Raw genomic sequence first — 16,821 nt, 5'->3', positions numbered from 1 at the left:
ATGGGGGAAAAGAAGAGATGAGAGAGTATGGTTTTGAATTTTGATCGTTCAAATGAAAAAAAAAAGAAAAATTATTTATGATTTTTTTACCTTTTATTTTGTAAAACCAACACCATTTTTAAACCACAAAACACAATTCTTCTCCATTTCTTCCCATCTTTCTTTCAAATTATATACCAAATATCTATTCATTTTATATAAAAAAACATGTCGCGGCTCAAGACGGCAACCTCAATGTAATTTTTTTTTCTAAGTATATATATCGTAATTTTTTTTTTATGTATGTCATAATTTTTTTTTAAGTATGTTTATTGCTTTTTTAATATTTTTAATAAAATGTCATGTTTTAATAAATTTAATGCTTTAGTCTATATAGTTTTTGAAATTATATAATATTAAAAACAAATGAAAAAGAAATAAATTTGGTATTGAAAATAAATAAAAGAAATAATGAGGTGGAGATTGGGGGAAGTAGAGGGAAAGTGACTCCAGTGAGTTGGGAAGATTGAGAAAAATTGAGGTAGAAGATTTTGATTGGCAGTAAAGTTTGAGGGAGGGAGCACTCCCTCCCATTAATAGAATAGATGAATAAAATAAATATTTTATGAATAAATATGTTAGTATCTGGCTGTCTTCGATAAGAAGAATAGAATAAATAAAATAAAAAATAAGAGTTTAAAATTATGAGTAGAAAACTGAAACAACTTTTTTAACAATTCTTTTATACAAATGAGCAATTCCATATTAAAGAGATACAAATCTTTGAATATTATCTTTAAAGATTTTAACTATTTTCTTTATTAAAAATCCATTTTTACATAAAAAAAAATGTGTGAACCAAAACAACATTCACTGAAATGAGTTACGTACCTCTTGATGAAAAGCATTTCAATATTGGTAAGGAAAGACTTACATTAGAAACATTTTGACTTATATGGAGTTGATTTTACAATATATTTAAGGCCTTAGTTTTTTGTTATGTTCAATAAACTAAAAACATATTTTAAAAATATATCAGATTACTCACTGAGTGTGAAAAATAATTTCAACATAATATTCAATAAACGTTCTCAAACTTTTGTTGATTTAAAGAATGTTTAAATTGATAGAAAAATCGTCCATGTTAATTTTCCTAACTTAGCTTTGCTTTAGTCCTATTTTTTTGCTTACACTAATGGTACACATATTTTAGGATGGAAGATTGTCTAAAATACCTTTAGTATTTAAATTATATTATTATTTCTTTATCTTTTAAAATATTTTCATTAATTTTTAACTTCAATTACTTTTATATCAGTTATATATCCTATTCGCCACCCCTTCCATCACCAACAGTCTCCCTCATCACCATACCGTCACAACCATCGTCGTATTGTGCAGATATTCTGCTAGTTTAAATTTAACTAATGCTAAATAAATAACAAGAACAGTATTTGTCAACATCTATATAGTTCAAGGACGAATAATACAACTTCCTTTACCTAGTCAGTAGTCACACATATAAATAAGTGATGTCATTCTACTACTCCAACAACCCCAATCACCAACCCACTAACCCCATATAAAAACACTAAAAAAACACATAAAAACAGAGCATCCAACCTTTTTCCGCTTTCTTTCACCCAACCCACTTTCATCAAAGTGGGCATACATACATACATACATACATTCTTTCAATCATTCATCATTTTTGAGCTTATTGATCCATTCAAGATCAACCCACAATGGACCGTGCAAGAAGATTAGCAAACAAAGCCATAATCAATCGTTTAATCTCACAAACCAAACACAACCCAAAATCCCCTGTTTTTGGTTCATCATTTTCAAGGTATATTTCTTCTTCATTACTTACCCCTTGTACAAAAAATGTTAAATCATATGAAAAAATTAATGGGTTTGTTTCAAAAACCCAAATTCGGTCGATTTCGATCGAATCTTTGAAGCCAAGTGACACATTCCCACGTAGACATAACTCTGCTTCCCCTGCAGAACAAACCAAAATGGCCCAACTTGTTGGTTTTTCAAATCTTGATGCTTTAATTGATGCAACTGTACCAAAATCGATACGTATAGATGCAATGAAGTTTGATAAGTTTGATAAAGGATTAAGTGAAAGTGAAATGATTAAACATATGCAAGATTTAGCTTCTAAAAACAGAGTATTTAAGTCTTTTATAGGAATGGGCTATTATAATACTCATGTCCCTAGTGTTATTTTGAGAAATATAATGGAAAACCCAGGTTGGTATACTCAGTATACTCCGTATCAGGCGGAAATTGCGCAAGGAAGGCTCGAGTCCTTGCTCAATTTTCAGACCATGATCACGGATCTTACTGGGTTGCCAATGTCGAATGCTTCGTTGTTAGATGAAGGGACTGCAGCTGCAGAAGCAATGGCTATGTGTAATAATATACAAAAGGGTAAAAAGAAGACTTTTTTGATTGCTAATAATTGTCATCCGCAAACTATTGATATTTGTAAGACTAGAGCAGATGGGTTTGATTTGAAAGTAGTGACGTCGGATTTGAAAGATTTTGATTACTCGTCGGGTGATGTCTGTGGGGTTTTGGTTCAGTATCCTGGTACAGAAGGAGAGGTATTGGATTATGGTGAGTTTGTTAAGAATGCACACGCGAATGGTGTGAAAGTTGTGATGGCTAGTGATTTGTTGGCTTTGACTATTTTGAAGCCTCCTGGTGAATTTGGAGTTGATATTGTGATTGGTTCGGCTCAAAGATTTGGTGTTCCAATGGGGTATGGTGGTCCTCATGCCGCGTTTCTTGCAACCTCTCAAGAGTATAAGAGGATGATGCCTGGAAGAATTATTGGTGTTAGTGTTGATTCTGCCGGTAAGCCTGCTTTACGTATGGCTATGCAGACGAGGGAGCAACATATTAGGAGGGATAAAGCTACTAGCAATATTTGCACAGCTCAGGTATCATTCTTCTTAATTTCGATTTATTTGGGCATTTATGACCTACTAGCAATGTTTTTACAGCTCAGGTATCATTTTTGTTGACTTTGATTATTATAAACATTTAAGAATATTTGTATAAGAAAGATATGTTATATTAGTAGAGTTTATCATGTCAACAAGCGGTTTTTATCCTGATGGTATGAATGGATCCCTATAATCCACAGGTATTGACAGTGAGTTACGGTATTTTAAAAATTCAGAAGCAGATAAGTTCATGTTATATAAGTTGTACTAAGAATATGTAATAAGCTGTTATATCATTGTTATGTTTGATAAATTCTACTTATTCAAGAAACCGAGACATAAAATGCCAAAAAGGACATTGCTGAATGCTGGTGCTTGTATTGAACTGATTATGAAGCCCTTATATATTGATACTATGTTTTATTCCTGGATCTATTAGAAGCACTTAATAACCTACAAATGTTGTTTACCTATTTGTAGTCAACTATTTTGTTACTATGTAGGCATTGCTTGCAAACATGGCTGCTATGTTTGGTGTTTACCATGGACCTGAAGGCCTAAAGACCATTGCTCAACGAACACATGGACTTGCTGCAACTTTTTCTGCTGGACTGAAAAAACTTGGAACAGTAGACGTCCAGGGTCTACCCTTCTTTGACACTGTAAAGATAAATTGTATCGATTCAAGTGTGATAGCTGAAGAAGCTTACAAGAACAAGATTAACCTTCGTATTGTCGACAAAAACACTGTATGTTCAACTGGGTATGGATAAATGGGCGGGTGGCAGGTTGGATAAGGGGTCAAAACAAGTAACTTCAGTACAGTCAAAATGCAAATATTCCCTTTTATCTATAACTTATTTACGAACCAATGTTTTAAATACCTTCACCAAACTTATCATCACAATAATAAACTGATATTATTGTAATATAGTAAATCATGATTTTTTAAAAATGGGAAGGCTAACTTCTTTGACCTGCTTGAACCGTTTGACCCTTCTCCTATTAAGTTAGATCTTTTAGCTTAACCTATCTGTCCCCTTAGCTGTTGGTGAAATCTTCTCACCTGTATGCTAATGGGTTGAAGTTGCCATTTCCAGTGTTTATTATCTTTAAAAATCGTCAGTTGATCAATGAAGGTAATTGAATTTTATTCTCTCAGATCACAGTCTCATTTGACGAGACAACCACCATTGAGGATGTTGATACATTGTTCAAAGTTTTCTCCTTGGGGAGCCCGGTGAGTATTATGCTCCTTTGGATACTATGATTGTTTGCAAACATATCTAGAGGAAAGCATCTTAAAGTTTCTTTTCTATTGTAGGTGACATTTACTACAGCATCTCTTGCACCGGAGGTTCAGGATGTTATCCCTTCAGGGCTTATAAGGGAGACTCCATACATGACACACCCAATATTTAACTCGTACGTTTCTTTCTCACTTATATCGTAAGCATCTATTTAGCTTAACTACTCTACAAGTTCAAGCTAAGTTTCCCCTCCATATGTTCCGATCAAATTTCAAGCCTCTCAAGATATGTTATTTTAGGCATAGAGGCAAAACAGATCACAGAGGGTAGTTTTCGTTTTGCTACATGACAGAAAATGCTTGATTGACCCCAAATACTTCCCCTCATAAGTTCATATACACTGAATGGATTGAGGGTGATCTTTGGTCAGCTTTCCTGATTCTCTTTTGTTTTCGTTAGTTTCCATACAGAGCATGAGCTACTAAGATATATCAGCAAGTTGCAGTCAAAGGATCTCTCATTGTGCCACAGTATGATTCCTCTGGGGTCATGTACAATGAAGCTTAACGCAACTACAGAGATGATGCCTGTGACATGGCCAGCATTCGCAGATATGCATCCATTTGCACCTACTGAACAGGCAGAAGGATATCAAGTAATCATAATACTTCTTCCATTTTGACATTGATGTTAGATTATGCTCTAATCAAGGATCAAACACATTACAATTGCATGTGGCATTAATTTTCAGGAAATGTTCAATAATTTGGGTGATATGTTGTGTACCGTTACTGGATTTGATTCGTTCTCTTTGCAACCAAATGCTGGTGCTGCTGGAGAGTATGCTGGATTGATGGTTATCCGAGCATATCATATGGTATTTTGCATAAAATTTTTGCACATTAGTTTATACATTTATAGCGTTCTAGTCCAATTTAGAAATTATCAAATGGGGCATTTTTTGCTCAAATGGACAAAATTGTCAGTTTGGGCTATTGTTCCTAATGAACTAAAACTATGAAACGAGTTAACTGCTCAAAACACATCAGATCGGGTTGGCTTGACCCACTAACTCCTTTTTGTCATTTTTCTTTGAATTATATGTCTGAAAGTATTTAGCCTGATTGCAAAAGCTACTATCATAATGATAATTGATTTTTTCAGAAAGAGACTGTTTGGTACTCCATAATTAGTTTAATACTTTGATACAACCTCTATGTTTTACCTTCTAGTCCAACAGATTAACAGTAAATAATAAAGTTAAAAATTTGCGTTTAATGTCATCTTATAATGAGATTAACAAGAAAATGAAAGATTATTGGGTCAACCCAGCCTGAGCCAACTACTTTGATTTGTTCAAAATTGGCCTTTTTTTTTGTCCCAAACCTGCTTTTACCAAATATCCACCCACCCAAGCATTTTTCCACTTTGAGTTAGTTACGGAAATATTTCTTTGATTAACTATAGGCAAGAGGAGACCATCATAGAAATGTATGCATCATTCCGGTCTCAGCTCATGGAACAAACCCTGCTAGTGCTGCTATGTGTGGAATGAAAATCATAACTGTTGGAACCGATGCTAAAGGTAACATTAATATTGAAGAGGTACGCAAGGCTGCAGAGGCGAACAAGGACAACCTATCGGCTTTAATGGTACACAGATTTTCATCAAAGTAACACTTGTTTTAATTCTATCAAATGTATCAATGCATAAATTTTAGCATCTATAATTTCTCCAAATTTCAGGTTACGTATCCTTCAACTCATGGAGTATATGAAGAGGGTATCGATGAGATCTGCAAAATTATTCATGACAATGGAGGGCAGGTTTACATGGATGGAGCCAATATGAATGCACAGGTATATATAATTTGTTTTAACATTGTATTCGGAGGTGAAAATTGTAAATTTATGATTTCATAATGTAGTTTTTCAATTACTCTATTAAATCGCTTTTCCTTTTGTATAATAACCTTTGATATAAATGATTTTGATTCTTGCATTGGACGTGAATTACTTGTATGCTTACAGGTTGGTCTGACGAGTCCTGGCTGGATTGGTGCCGACGTTTGTCATCTGAACCTTCACAAGACATTTTGCATTCCTCATGGTGGAGGTGGTCCTGGAATGGGTCCGATTGGTGTGAAGAAACACTTAGCACCCTACTTGCCTTCTCACCCTGTGGTAAGCATCAAAGTTTAGATGTGATTCACAGAAATCAGATGAAAGTTTCTTTTTTTGGTCATTTAAAGTAGTTAATAGTCAGTTTTTGTATATTACATCAAATCTTTCTTAGATCTAACTTGATTTATATAAATGATTTAAAGGTGGCAACAGGAGGCTTACCTGCCCCTGAAAATGCTCAGCCACTTGGTACCATTTCTGCAGCACCTTGGGGTTCTGCACTAATATTGCCCATATCATATACATACATTGCCATGATGGGATCTCGGGGACTTACAGATGCATCAAAGATAGCCATCTTGAATGCAAACTATATGGCAAAACGTCTTGAGGTCTGTTTTCTCAGATAACTTGCTTTATGTTCCACTACTTGTAAAAACGGAAATTCAGCATAGGTTAGAACGGGAAACTTTTCGTACGGGTCAGTTTGGTAGACCAGAAAAAACTTTTGTGCAATCTTTTTGGCAATAGTTAGTATGCCCAATCATCATTACAAGAATTCAATAATTATGTACTTTATGAACAAATGAAGTAGGAGGTTGTATGCATATAACAAGTAATGATATATCCTCCTAATTCATCATCCTAAAAGACATATAGAAAAATCAAGAAATATAATTAAGAGTTAGAATTAGTGAAATCCATATGTCATGATCAGATGGTTTTCAGGAGGATATGTTAGGAAGATTAATCATTTTATGATTTACCTCCCATTTGACCCAGTTTCTTTTTGTAATATATTTGAGTAAATTGTTTGACCATTTAAGATAAAACTTAACCTAAATTGGCCCATTCATGTACAAGGGAGTATAATTCGTTACCCCTATACCCAAAACTAATGGTTTTCTTTCGGATTCGTTGCAGAGTCACTGCCCTATTCTTTTCCGTGGGGTCAATGGAACTGTTGCCCATGAATTTATTGTTGATTTGAGACACTTAAAGGTAAGTTCCACTCACCACTGTCATATGTTACACGAGACCTCAAATCCTAACTTTTCTATATTCTTCAATATGTAGACTACAGCTGGAATTGAGCCAGAAGACGTTGCTAAACGTTTGATTGATTACGGGTTTCATGGCCCAACAATGTCATGGCCAGTTCCTGGGACACTAATGATTGAACCTACTGAAAGTGAAAGCAAGGTATTCCCGAAAATGAAGTTTCACCAAACATTGAGATAATCTTTATTTTCTTTTTTTGTCTAATTCAGTGAGCATTTTCGTGTTGCAGGCAGAGTTAGACAGGTTTTGTGACGCACTAATCTCCATTAGAGAAGAAATAGCAGAGATAGAGAAAGGAAAAGCTGATATCAAGAACAATGTTATCAAGGTATTTTTTCAGTACAATATGAGCAAGTCTGGTTGAAAAAGGTCATTTTTTTAGTATGCATCGAAATGGGTCAGGGACAGTTGCACCATACATGCTTCTGTCTACATTTTATTTTTAGTCTTTAAGGCGTTTTTTATATGCTCCCAAGAGAATATTATGTCAATAATAATTTTAACTTTATGATTTCATAATTGTATTCAGAGGTGAAAATTGTAAATTTTAACTTTCAATCAATGCAACCTTTTTGACCCGTTGTAGATAAAAGTCAATCTAGATGCACAACTTAATGGGTCAAAATGTTCACATGTAGGTTTAAGTAGATTTCTCATAATATTCATTTGTGATTCGACAGCAATCAATTAATATCTGAATTTGCATTCACAGGGAGCCCCTCATCCTCTTCAAGTGCTCATGGCTGAAAAGTGGACAAAACCATACTCTCGGGAATATGCAGCCTTCCCTGCTTCATGGCTTCGTTCTGCTAAGTTCTGGCCAACTACAGGTCGGTTTCTCACTCTATTTTCCAAAAATTGTTTTGTTTAATGTATCAGTGTTATTTACAAATGCATTTTGTTGAATTTTGTGACAGGCCGTGTAGATAACGTGTATGGTGATCGCAACCTCATCTGCACCCTTCAGTCACCACACGAAGAAGAAGAAAAGGCTGCAGCAACTGCTTAGGCTAAATTTCTAGGTTCTTTCTACAGAACAAATCAACTTTGTATTCTTACTTCCTTTTTTTTTATCATGCTCCTTCTACAGGAGGTTGTTGTATATACAAATTCCATATTTATTGATAATCAACCGCAAATAACGGTTTCTTATAAAATTATAGTTTTCACTTGTTATATTTCTCACTTTTCTATGATATTTGTGTATAACGTTTTAAGTTAGGTAATTCTTTAAGTTGCAAGAAGATGAAAAGGAATGGGATTTGAAAACATAATAAAAACACACTATATATATATAGTTATGTTCAATCAAAGGTTCGATACAACTTACTGGAAACTTGGAAAAGACAAGCAGTTTGCAACCTTCTATCGATGCTCTGTTACATTTGTATCAGAATCACTTAAACTTTTCAATCTTCTCTTAATGCTTGTTACCCATGTTGACCCACTCAATTTGCCATATTAGCAGAAACGTACCTACATTGTTATCGTCAATCCATCTTGTTTCAGCTTCTTTAGCAATCTCATACAACTCGTTTTATTATCTGCTTCTGATATATTGTTTGATGTACATGGAGGAAAGGCTACATGAAACATATCCAATTTAGTACTAGTTTGTAACCACAATCATAATCAACAAGTAATACTAATCACACCATTAATAAAAGCAAGGTGTTGCTTGGTGAAACTGAACTAAATTGAAGTAAATGATCAGTTGAATGACTATAAAAACTGCTCTTTGATTACGATTCTTTAAAACAAAGCTTGATCACAAAATTGAACACATGGAGAGAGCACATATAGCCAGCCAAAGTATTACTGTAAAAGAACTTATTCCATATGTTTTAAACAGCTACAGCCTAGAATCGTCCCTCCCTACTCCCTAGTCCTTGAAGCACCCGATCTGTTGGATCCTCTGCCAAAATCTCTTCGAGCACCTGGAGCCTCTGTTCTTAAACCTCTTGGACCATTTGTTTCCCGTCTCTCTTTTCTATCAGACATCTGATTGGTTCTTCTATCAGACATCTGATTGGATCTTCTATCAGACATCTGATTTGTTCTACTATCCGACATCTCATTTGTTCTACTATCAGACATCTGATTTGTTCTCCTATCGGACCTTTGATAGGTTCTTGAATCAGACGTCCGAGTGGTTCTTGAATCAGACGTCCGATTACTTCTTGAATCCGTCTTTTCATTAACCACATTCTTCCTAGTTCTTTCCCTGCCTCTGCCTCCGCCTCTCCTCCTACCATCATTCTCACTACTCCTTGCATTTGGAGTGTTTCTTCTAGGCGAATCAGTAAACTTCATTTCCCTACTTGGTTTCCCTCTAATCCGTGTATTCCCATTTTCACCATCTTGCCTCCTGCCTCTCTTTACAGAATCATCATTTTTCCCCTCACGATCCATTTTCGCTCTTCCATCAGCAACGTCATTCTCCTTTTCACCATCAGTAACATCGTCACGTCCAGAATCATCATAATCTTGTTCATTTTCGCTCTCATTTTCACTCCATTCATCTTCATCCTCTTCTTCCCCTTCATTAGAATCTTTCGTATCGTCCACCTCCTCAGACTTATTTTTCTCCTCCCTCTTAACCATATTCATCAAATGAATATACGCAGACCTCAAAGACATCAACGGATGAACCGGCTTTCCAACCAACAAATCTCTCTTATACCCTTCTCTCAAAACCACCGTATGCGTATGCAACTTACTTGAAACATAAAAAATCCCAGGATGTTCTAACAATGCCCTCTTAAACCTCGACCGAACACCCAAACATTCTCCAAGAATCAACAAATTATCCTTTTCCGTCTTCATAGGTACCATTATATTCAAAATCTCATGTAATAACCCGACTATCCATTTATCCGACTCATTTTCATCACAACTCTTCGCATTTTCATACGGTGAAACGTAAGGTAGTTTCTGCCAATCATCAACCCATTTCTTAAACTTATTATCCATCTCAAAACCACGCGAATACTGCAACGAAAACGAACTCAATTTCTTCTCATCCATAACCGAAACCGCCAATTCGTTATTCCAGCAAACTAATTCTAGCTCATTTCCTCTACTACTAACTTGAAAATAATCCGGAAAACACGGAACAATAGTATTTATATAATCATTAGGCAACCCTAAATCCCATTTTAATCTATCAATAACATCAAGTGGCAATTTATTAACTCTACCCAACATTAAAAGCTTTAAAAGTCGATTCGAAACGTCGATTTTTTGTTCATTCGTATCGAGAAAATGGTCTTCTTCGGAATGTATGTCAAGTGTTTCTTGCGTTAATTTGACATGTGGGTGTACACCAATTCCACCTGGCAGATATTCTTGAAAAACAGAAGGGTATTTTCGAATGAATTCGATAGGTCGAATGATGTTTGATAAACCTAAGGATGTTTTCTTGTCGGAAATGATTGAAATTGGGAGAGATTTTGATGGTTCTGAGATTAAGAGGTTTTTGATGTTGATCATGGGTTTTAGATCTCTTTCTTTTTCCACGGCGTGGTCAAGTGCTCTGTCACGGACCCAGTTGATTGATGAGACGATTGAGCTTGTGTGGTAACGGTGGTGGTCATGGCGGCTAGGTCGCCGTGGTCGGAGGAGGTACCCACTGAGTATTAAACGTTGGTGATTCATAATTTGTAGGGTTTTGAGAGAAATGAATTAGGGTTTAACATCTTTTATTAATCCAAGTATAGCAATTGTTGTATAGAAATTGTATTTTTATTTTCGATTTTCAATTAAAAAGTGTATATATATGCTATTTTGAATTATTAAGAACTCTTGTCTTACATACAAAAAAAGTTTAATTTAAACTCATGTTAAATGTATGAAAAGTTTATAGGATATAATAAAACTAGTCTTGTACCCGCGCGATGTGGCAGTGCATAAGAATAAAACACTGGTTAAGTGGCGGTACCGTGTGATTACATGAATGTATGATTCAACTCAAGTGTTTCTTAGTCCGGTAGAAAGTACAAACCGTCGTTGTTGTTTTAGAGTGAGCGTAATTATGTTGATCGATTATTAAATTCAGTAACGCATGTGTGTTTTTTTGATATACTATGTGAGCAACTTCAGATAAGGGAAGGGACACGCGTAAGGTTTTTTTTTAAGGGTATTTTTAGAATTTCAGGGATAAAATTTTAATGGTAGTATAGATTAAAAGGGTAAATTAGATATTTTAACGGTAGAGTGTTAACTTTTAGGGGTAGTTTGTTTATATAGATAGTATAGATACTAAACAAGATCTCACGTAATACAAGACGGTGATGGTTATGGTGGCGGTTGGTAGCGATCGAGGTGACGGGCGACGACGTCGACAATGGTGGCGGTGATGGTGTGGTTATTAACTTATTAATGTAAAAGTTATTGAGATAAACTAAGGGAGTGTAGTTATTTTAAGAGTTAATAAATAATTTTAAGAGTGTAGTTATAAAAATATCTTTTGAAAACATTTAACTTGTGAATAAAGCAGAAAAATGGTTTAGATATTTAAAAAGTTGAAAGTTTAAAATTTTAATACTAAGACTAAAGATTTGGGAAAAAGAAAAAAAAAATTCATCCGTGATCTACATGACTACCTTACCTCTTATTTTTAATTCAAAACAAATTATCGATTTAGTTGAGAAGAGAATATGGAATTTCAAACTTAAAATTTGAAACTGATTTGACAAATAAAACTTGAGATATTTATCGTATAAAAAAATATTTTAATTTAAAAAAAAAACAAAGAATATGTATATGCTTATAAATACTAAACGGGTACTCACGCAACACAACGATGGTGATGGTTGTGGTGGCAGTTGGCAGCGATCGAGGTGATGGGGACGGCGTGATGATAATCACGATGTGGTTATTAATGTAAAAGTAGTGATGTAAAAGGGGTAATGTAGGTTATTTTAAAGCGTAGGAGATATATATGTTGTAAATATTTTTATTAAGAGTATTATAGATATATTATGTGAAAATATCTAAACTAGTGAATAAAAGAGAGATGTAATTTGGATAGATAGGATTGGAAAATATATAAGGGATATTTTGGGTAGATGTAATGTGTGAGTTAAGAATGTGTTAAAAGTTAAGGGTAAGACGAGAGGGGGTACCCGCACAAAGCGGCGGCATGGCAATTAATGTAAAGGTAGTTGATGTAAGAAAATAGTATAGTTAATGAAAAGGGGCATTTGTGAAATATGAGATATATGTGAAGATGTTTGGTTTTATGTAAGGGTGTTTTAGTCATATCAAAGGGTTAAAGTTTAATAAGAAAAAAGTGAGGGTTTGCTTTGTTAGGTATTATATATATATATTTATATATATATGGGTTGAGTATTGTAAAATAAATAAGACAAGATCTTGACCCTTAAATCATGGTTAAATTGATGCACAAAAATTCATGAAGCAATTGATGCACAAAGATTCACGAAGCAATTTATGCACGATAATATTCATGATGCACGATAATCGTTAGTGAAGAAAAACCTATTGTTTTATTTGTTTTAATTTAATACTTGTTTTATTTTACCTAAAACATATATATATATATATAACATATATATATTATATATATAACATATATATATATATAGGGTAGAGATCCAGAGAGAAGGTTCTTAAGGAGAGAAGGGAGAGAAGGTTCGTTTTTTATTTTTTTTTAGCTTGTTTTTTTGACTTTTATTCTTTTTTTCACTTTTCTTATTCTTTTTTAATTAATTCAATCCATAAAAAAATTTTAAAAAATAAAAAATTTCTAACCCGAGTTAGTGAGTTATACATGTAAGGGTACGGTACGGGCTTCGCCCTTAAGGATATTAATAAGGGGTAGCTGGTAGGAGTGATAGGTCATAGAGGGTGATAGGTCATAAGGGGTGATCGGTGATGGGGTGATCTACCTAACGGGCTTCGCCCTTAGCTATTATGGCTCCGCCATAAGCCGAAAGGCTTCGCCTATAGCTTACGTGCTATGCCCTTTGAAAAAAAAATAACTTTTAAAACTATTTTAAAATTTTTATATGGAATATGTTAATTAAAGAGAGAATGGAAAATGTGAAAAAAAGAATAAAAGTCAATAAAACAAGTTAAAAAAAATAAAAAAACGAACCTTCTCTCTCTTCTCTCCTTAAGGTACCTTCTCATTTGATCTCTATCATATATATATATATATAGAGGGTAAAGTTATTTTGAAAACCTCTTTTTTTTGCGAGAATCTTTGAAAACTTTTTAAATCAAGTCTAATTGATGATTGTTCTTTACATGAAAATTGTTTTTTTGATTGTTTTCTGAATAACTTATATGTAATTTTAAAGTTTATAATTGTGTGGAGCATGAATTATTATTCATTATATAATTATGTGGAGATTTGGATTCTTGATCACATGTGCACGAATATTGCTATGATTATATGTGATCAACTTGCATACATGTGATCATAGCAATATTCGTGCACATGTAATCAAGAATCCAAATCTCTATATAATTGTATAACGGATGATAATCCATGCCTCCACACAATTATAAACTTCAAAATTACACATAAAGTATTCATAAAACAATTAAAAAACAATTTTCATATAAAGAATAACCATCGGTTGGGCTTGATTTGAAAAGTTCTTAAAGGTTATCGCAAAAAAAAGTTCTCAAAATAACTTTTCACTATATATATATATATATGGGGGATGAGAATATAAAGTTGTCAGGTATCTAAGCTTAGATGTGGAACACTCACATATTATTTTTTTTTAATCCATAAAAATCACGAGGCTCGTGCATTTATTCATTAAACAAGAAATAATAAAATATTATTATGTGATGGATTCCACACCTAAGCTTAAGTGCCGGACAACCTTGTATTCTCTTTATATATATATATATATAGAAAGTTGTTAAGAGGGGTGAGCTAATTTGTTTTACAAAAGAGTAATAATTGACAAAATAATAATAATAATAATAATAATAGTAATAATAATAATAATAATAATAATAATAATAATAATATTTTAACATATGTTGAAGGATGGTTCAGACTTCGGTAGTTGAAATGGAAAAAAACGTCGTGTCCATACTTTTTCCGAGAGGTTGTTGGTTCAAAGCTTAATTGTCTTTTTTTTTCTCATTTTTTATTTCAACATTTATTTTTTGCATATTTTTATAATTATATTTTGAATTTTATGTTGCTTCTCATGGTTATTATCATTTGTGTAGATTTTTTTAATTGTCAGTCGGTAGGGACGCCTCATCATACAATAGTAAAGCTTTATACGCACTTTAGATTACAAGATGTAGACCATTAACCGTTACAAATAATTTACTAATCGATCACTCAAAAAAATCGAACCTAAAACTTGTAAGAAAAATCAGAAATACATGTACCAATTTTGTGCTAGTTTATTTCATTTGCCATTTATGTTCTATATGTTTGTATTTGTTTTTTTTTTAAATTTTATTTTTTTTGGATTTTTTGGCTTGTGTTTTACTTTTTGCTTTTGTTACCTTTTTTTTTGGATTTCTATATTTAGTTTCTGTCCCTTTCATATTTACTTTTTATATTTATGTTTTTTGTTATTTGTGTTCTACTTGTTTTCTTTGCCACGTATCATTTACTTGGTTTATATTGTTATAATAACTTCTTTTTGGCTTTTTATTATTGTTTGGTGTATGTGTTTTACTTTCAAATTTCTAGGAAGTTTCTTCTGTTTTTGATTGTTCTTTCCATTTTGTCCTAAATTTTCTTTTTAACTTCTTTTATGTATTTTGACTTAATTTTTTTTTTTTTTCACTTCCATTTGGTTTTTGATTTTTACTTATCTTTTGCACATATGGTTTTTTTTGTCATTTAGCTTTCCTCAAAATTTTCTTTTTAGGTTTGTTTATTTTTATTTCTTTTTTTTTGTAAAATAAATATATATATATATATTTGATATAGTAACTTTATTTACAATGAATTGACTATAATATTGCTTTAGAAAAAAATTCCCTTTCTCTTTTTCAATTAAACTTTTTTTTTACCGTAATAAAAGGGTGCAAGTTTGAATCACCACCTCTTGGGTAAACATAACTACAATAATATGGTAGTGATCGATGTTGTGTTTAACAAAAAAAAATAGTAACTGCGGCGGATGAACCTCCTTAGTTCACATTATTATTAGTATACTGTCTATTGTTGCCTTCTATTTTATAATAATGATAATGAAATCTTAAATATAAGGGGGAGAGGAGTGGTAGCGGCATGGCCGCTGGGTTGACCAGTCCGCTTAAGGAACACCGCAACCATGACCACGGGTTGGGAGCGGGTTGAACTTCGGAGGGTTAGGAGCCAGCTGCGGCTTGGAGACTTGGGGAAGGGATGTGATCGTTAGGAGCGTGTGGGAGCGAGGTGGGTTGCGAAAAAAGTGACAGTTGGCACAATTATTTAGACCAAACCAAAACTTTAAAAAAAAAAAAAAAGTTAGAAACCTGTTGGAGAAAACGAAGCAAGAAGAAGATTGTAAGAAGCTATACCACAAATTCTATTTTTTTTTAATCTATGTTGTTTACACTTTCCAAATTAAACCCTACATTTTCAAGTTTATACAAAAGGTACCTTCATATAATATATTTTGATATTATTATCATCTTTAGTTAAATTATATATATTTATACTCCTATATAAAGATTATCACCCCTTCCATTTTTAGAAATAGTTACTCAAATGTCACAGCGGAATTTATCAAATTGCCTCTTAATAAAAACCCACTATGGAAATTGTTTTATAAATTACCAACTTTGCTCTTAATTAGTTAATTTACACCATAAACCCTTATTTTAATACTTAACACTTTAAACCCTTATCTTCTAAAACTTTTCACTATCACAATTACATCAACTTACGCCACTTGACACCGCCACCACTACCAACAATACCATCACCGCCACCACTAGACCATCTTCTACACCACCGCCGCCGCATTGCGCGGGTACCATGCTCGTTATTTAATTATATTATGATTATCTTATAAAATTATTATTAAATGAAAATAATATTTAATTTAATTATGAAAAAATAAATTTGGGATGGTTGAAAAAGTAATGAATGTCATGAAAAATGGTTAGGAAGGTTGGTTGAGAGGGTTGAAAAGAAAAAACGAGTTGAAGAGATGTAATTGGTGGGATTTGGGATGATGGATTTTGAGCCACATGACTCCCTTCCCTTTAAGGATGGATACATAACCAATAAATATGTAAACAAGTTCATAAACGAGTTCAATCAAAGTGATTGAGAGTTAGATATGGAAAAAGACGTGGAAGATGGGACGCCAAGCATGCACCATGAAGACTAACTTGTTTTAATTATTGATTTTGCATTAAATATGTGAGTATTAAATAGACAACTATGCTTATTGTATATATATACGTTTCAATCATGGTGATAATGAAGCTACCCATTT

General features: G+C 33.2%; 2 protein-coding genes across 2 annotated transcripts; one reads left to right on the top strand and one right to left on the bottom strand.

The window, feature by feature from the left end:
- Window positions 1–1,570: 1,570 nt before the first annotated feature.
- LOC122599260 (glycine dehydrogenase (decarboxylating) A, mitochondrial-like) lies at window positions 1,571–8,556 on the top strand. Its single transcript, XM_043771741.1, has 15 exons — window positions 1,571–2,936; window positions 3,446–3,691; window positions 4,105–4,182; window positions 4,267–4,367; window positions 4,652–4,847; window positions 4,944–5,069; window positions 5,660–5,845; window positions 5,939–6,052; window positions 6,224–6,376; window positions 6,520–6,708; window positions 7,241–7,318; window positions 7,394–7,519; window positions 7,608–7,706; window positions 8,091–8,208; window positions 8,296–8,556. The coding sequence occupies exons 1-15, from the start codon at window positions 1,725–1,727 to the stop codon at window positions 8,385–8,387; spliced, it is 3,114 nt and encodes a 1,037-aa protein (XP_043627676.1). The 5' UTR covers window positions 1,571–1,724; the 3' UTR covers window positions 8,388–8,556.
- A 93-nt stretch (window positions 8,557–8,649) lies between these two features.
- LOC122599261 (protein WHAT'S THIS FACTOR 9, mitochondrial-like) lies at window positions 8,650–11,096 on the bottom strand. Its single transcript, XM_043771742.1, has one exon. It carries the CDS (start codon window positions 11,033–11,035, stop codon window positions 9,254–9,256), a length of 1,782 nt encoding a protein of 593 aa, XP_043627677.1. The 5' UTR covers window positions 11,036–11,096; the 3' UTR covers window positions 8,650–9,253.
- Between the last annotated feature and the right edge of the window lie 5,725 nt (window positions 11,097–16,821).

This window comes from Erigeron canadensis, chromosome 5 (genome assembly GCF_010389155.1).
Source record: "Erigeron canadensis isolate Cc75 chromosome 5, C_canadensis_v1, whole genome shotgun sequence".
Classification (NCBI taxonomy): domain Eukaryota; kingdom Viridiplantae; phylum Streptophyta; class Magnoliopsida; order Asterales; family Asteraceae; genus Erigeron; species Erigeron canadensis.
Note: the sequence above shows the minus strand (reverse complement) of the source record. Positions and strands in the feature narration are given on the sequence as shown.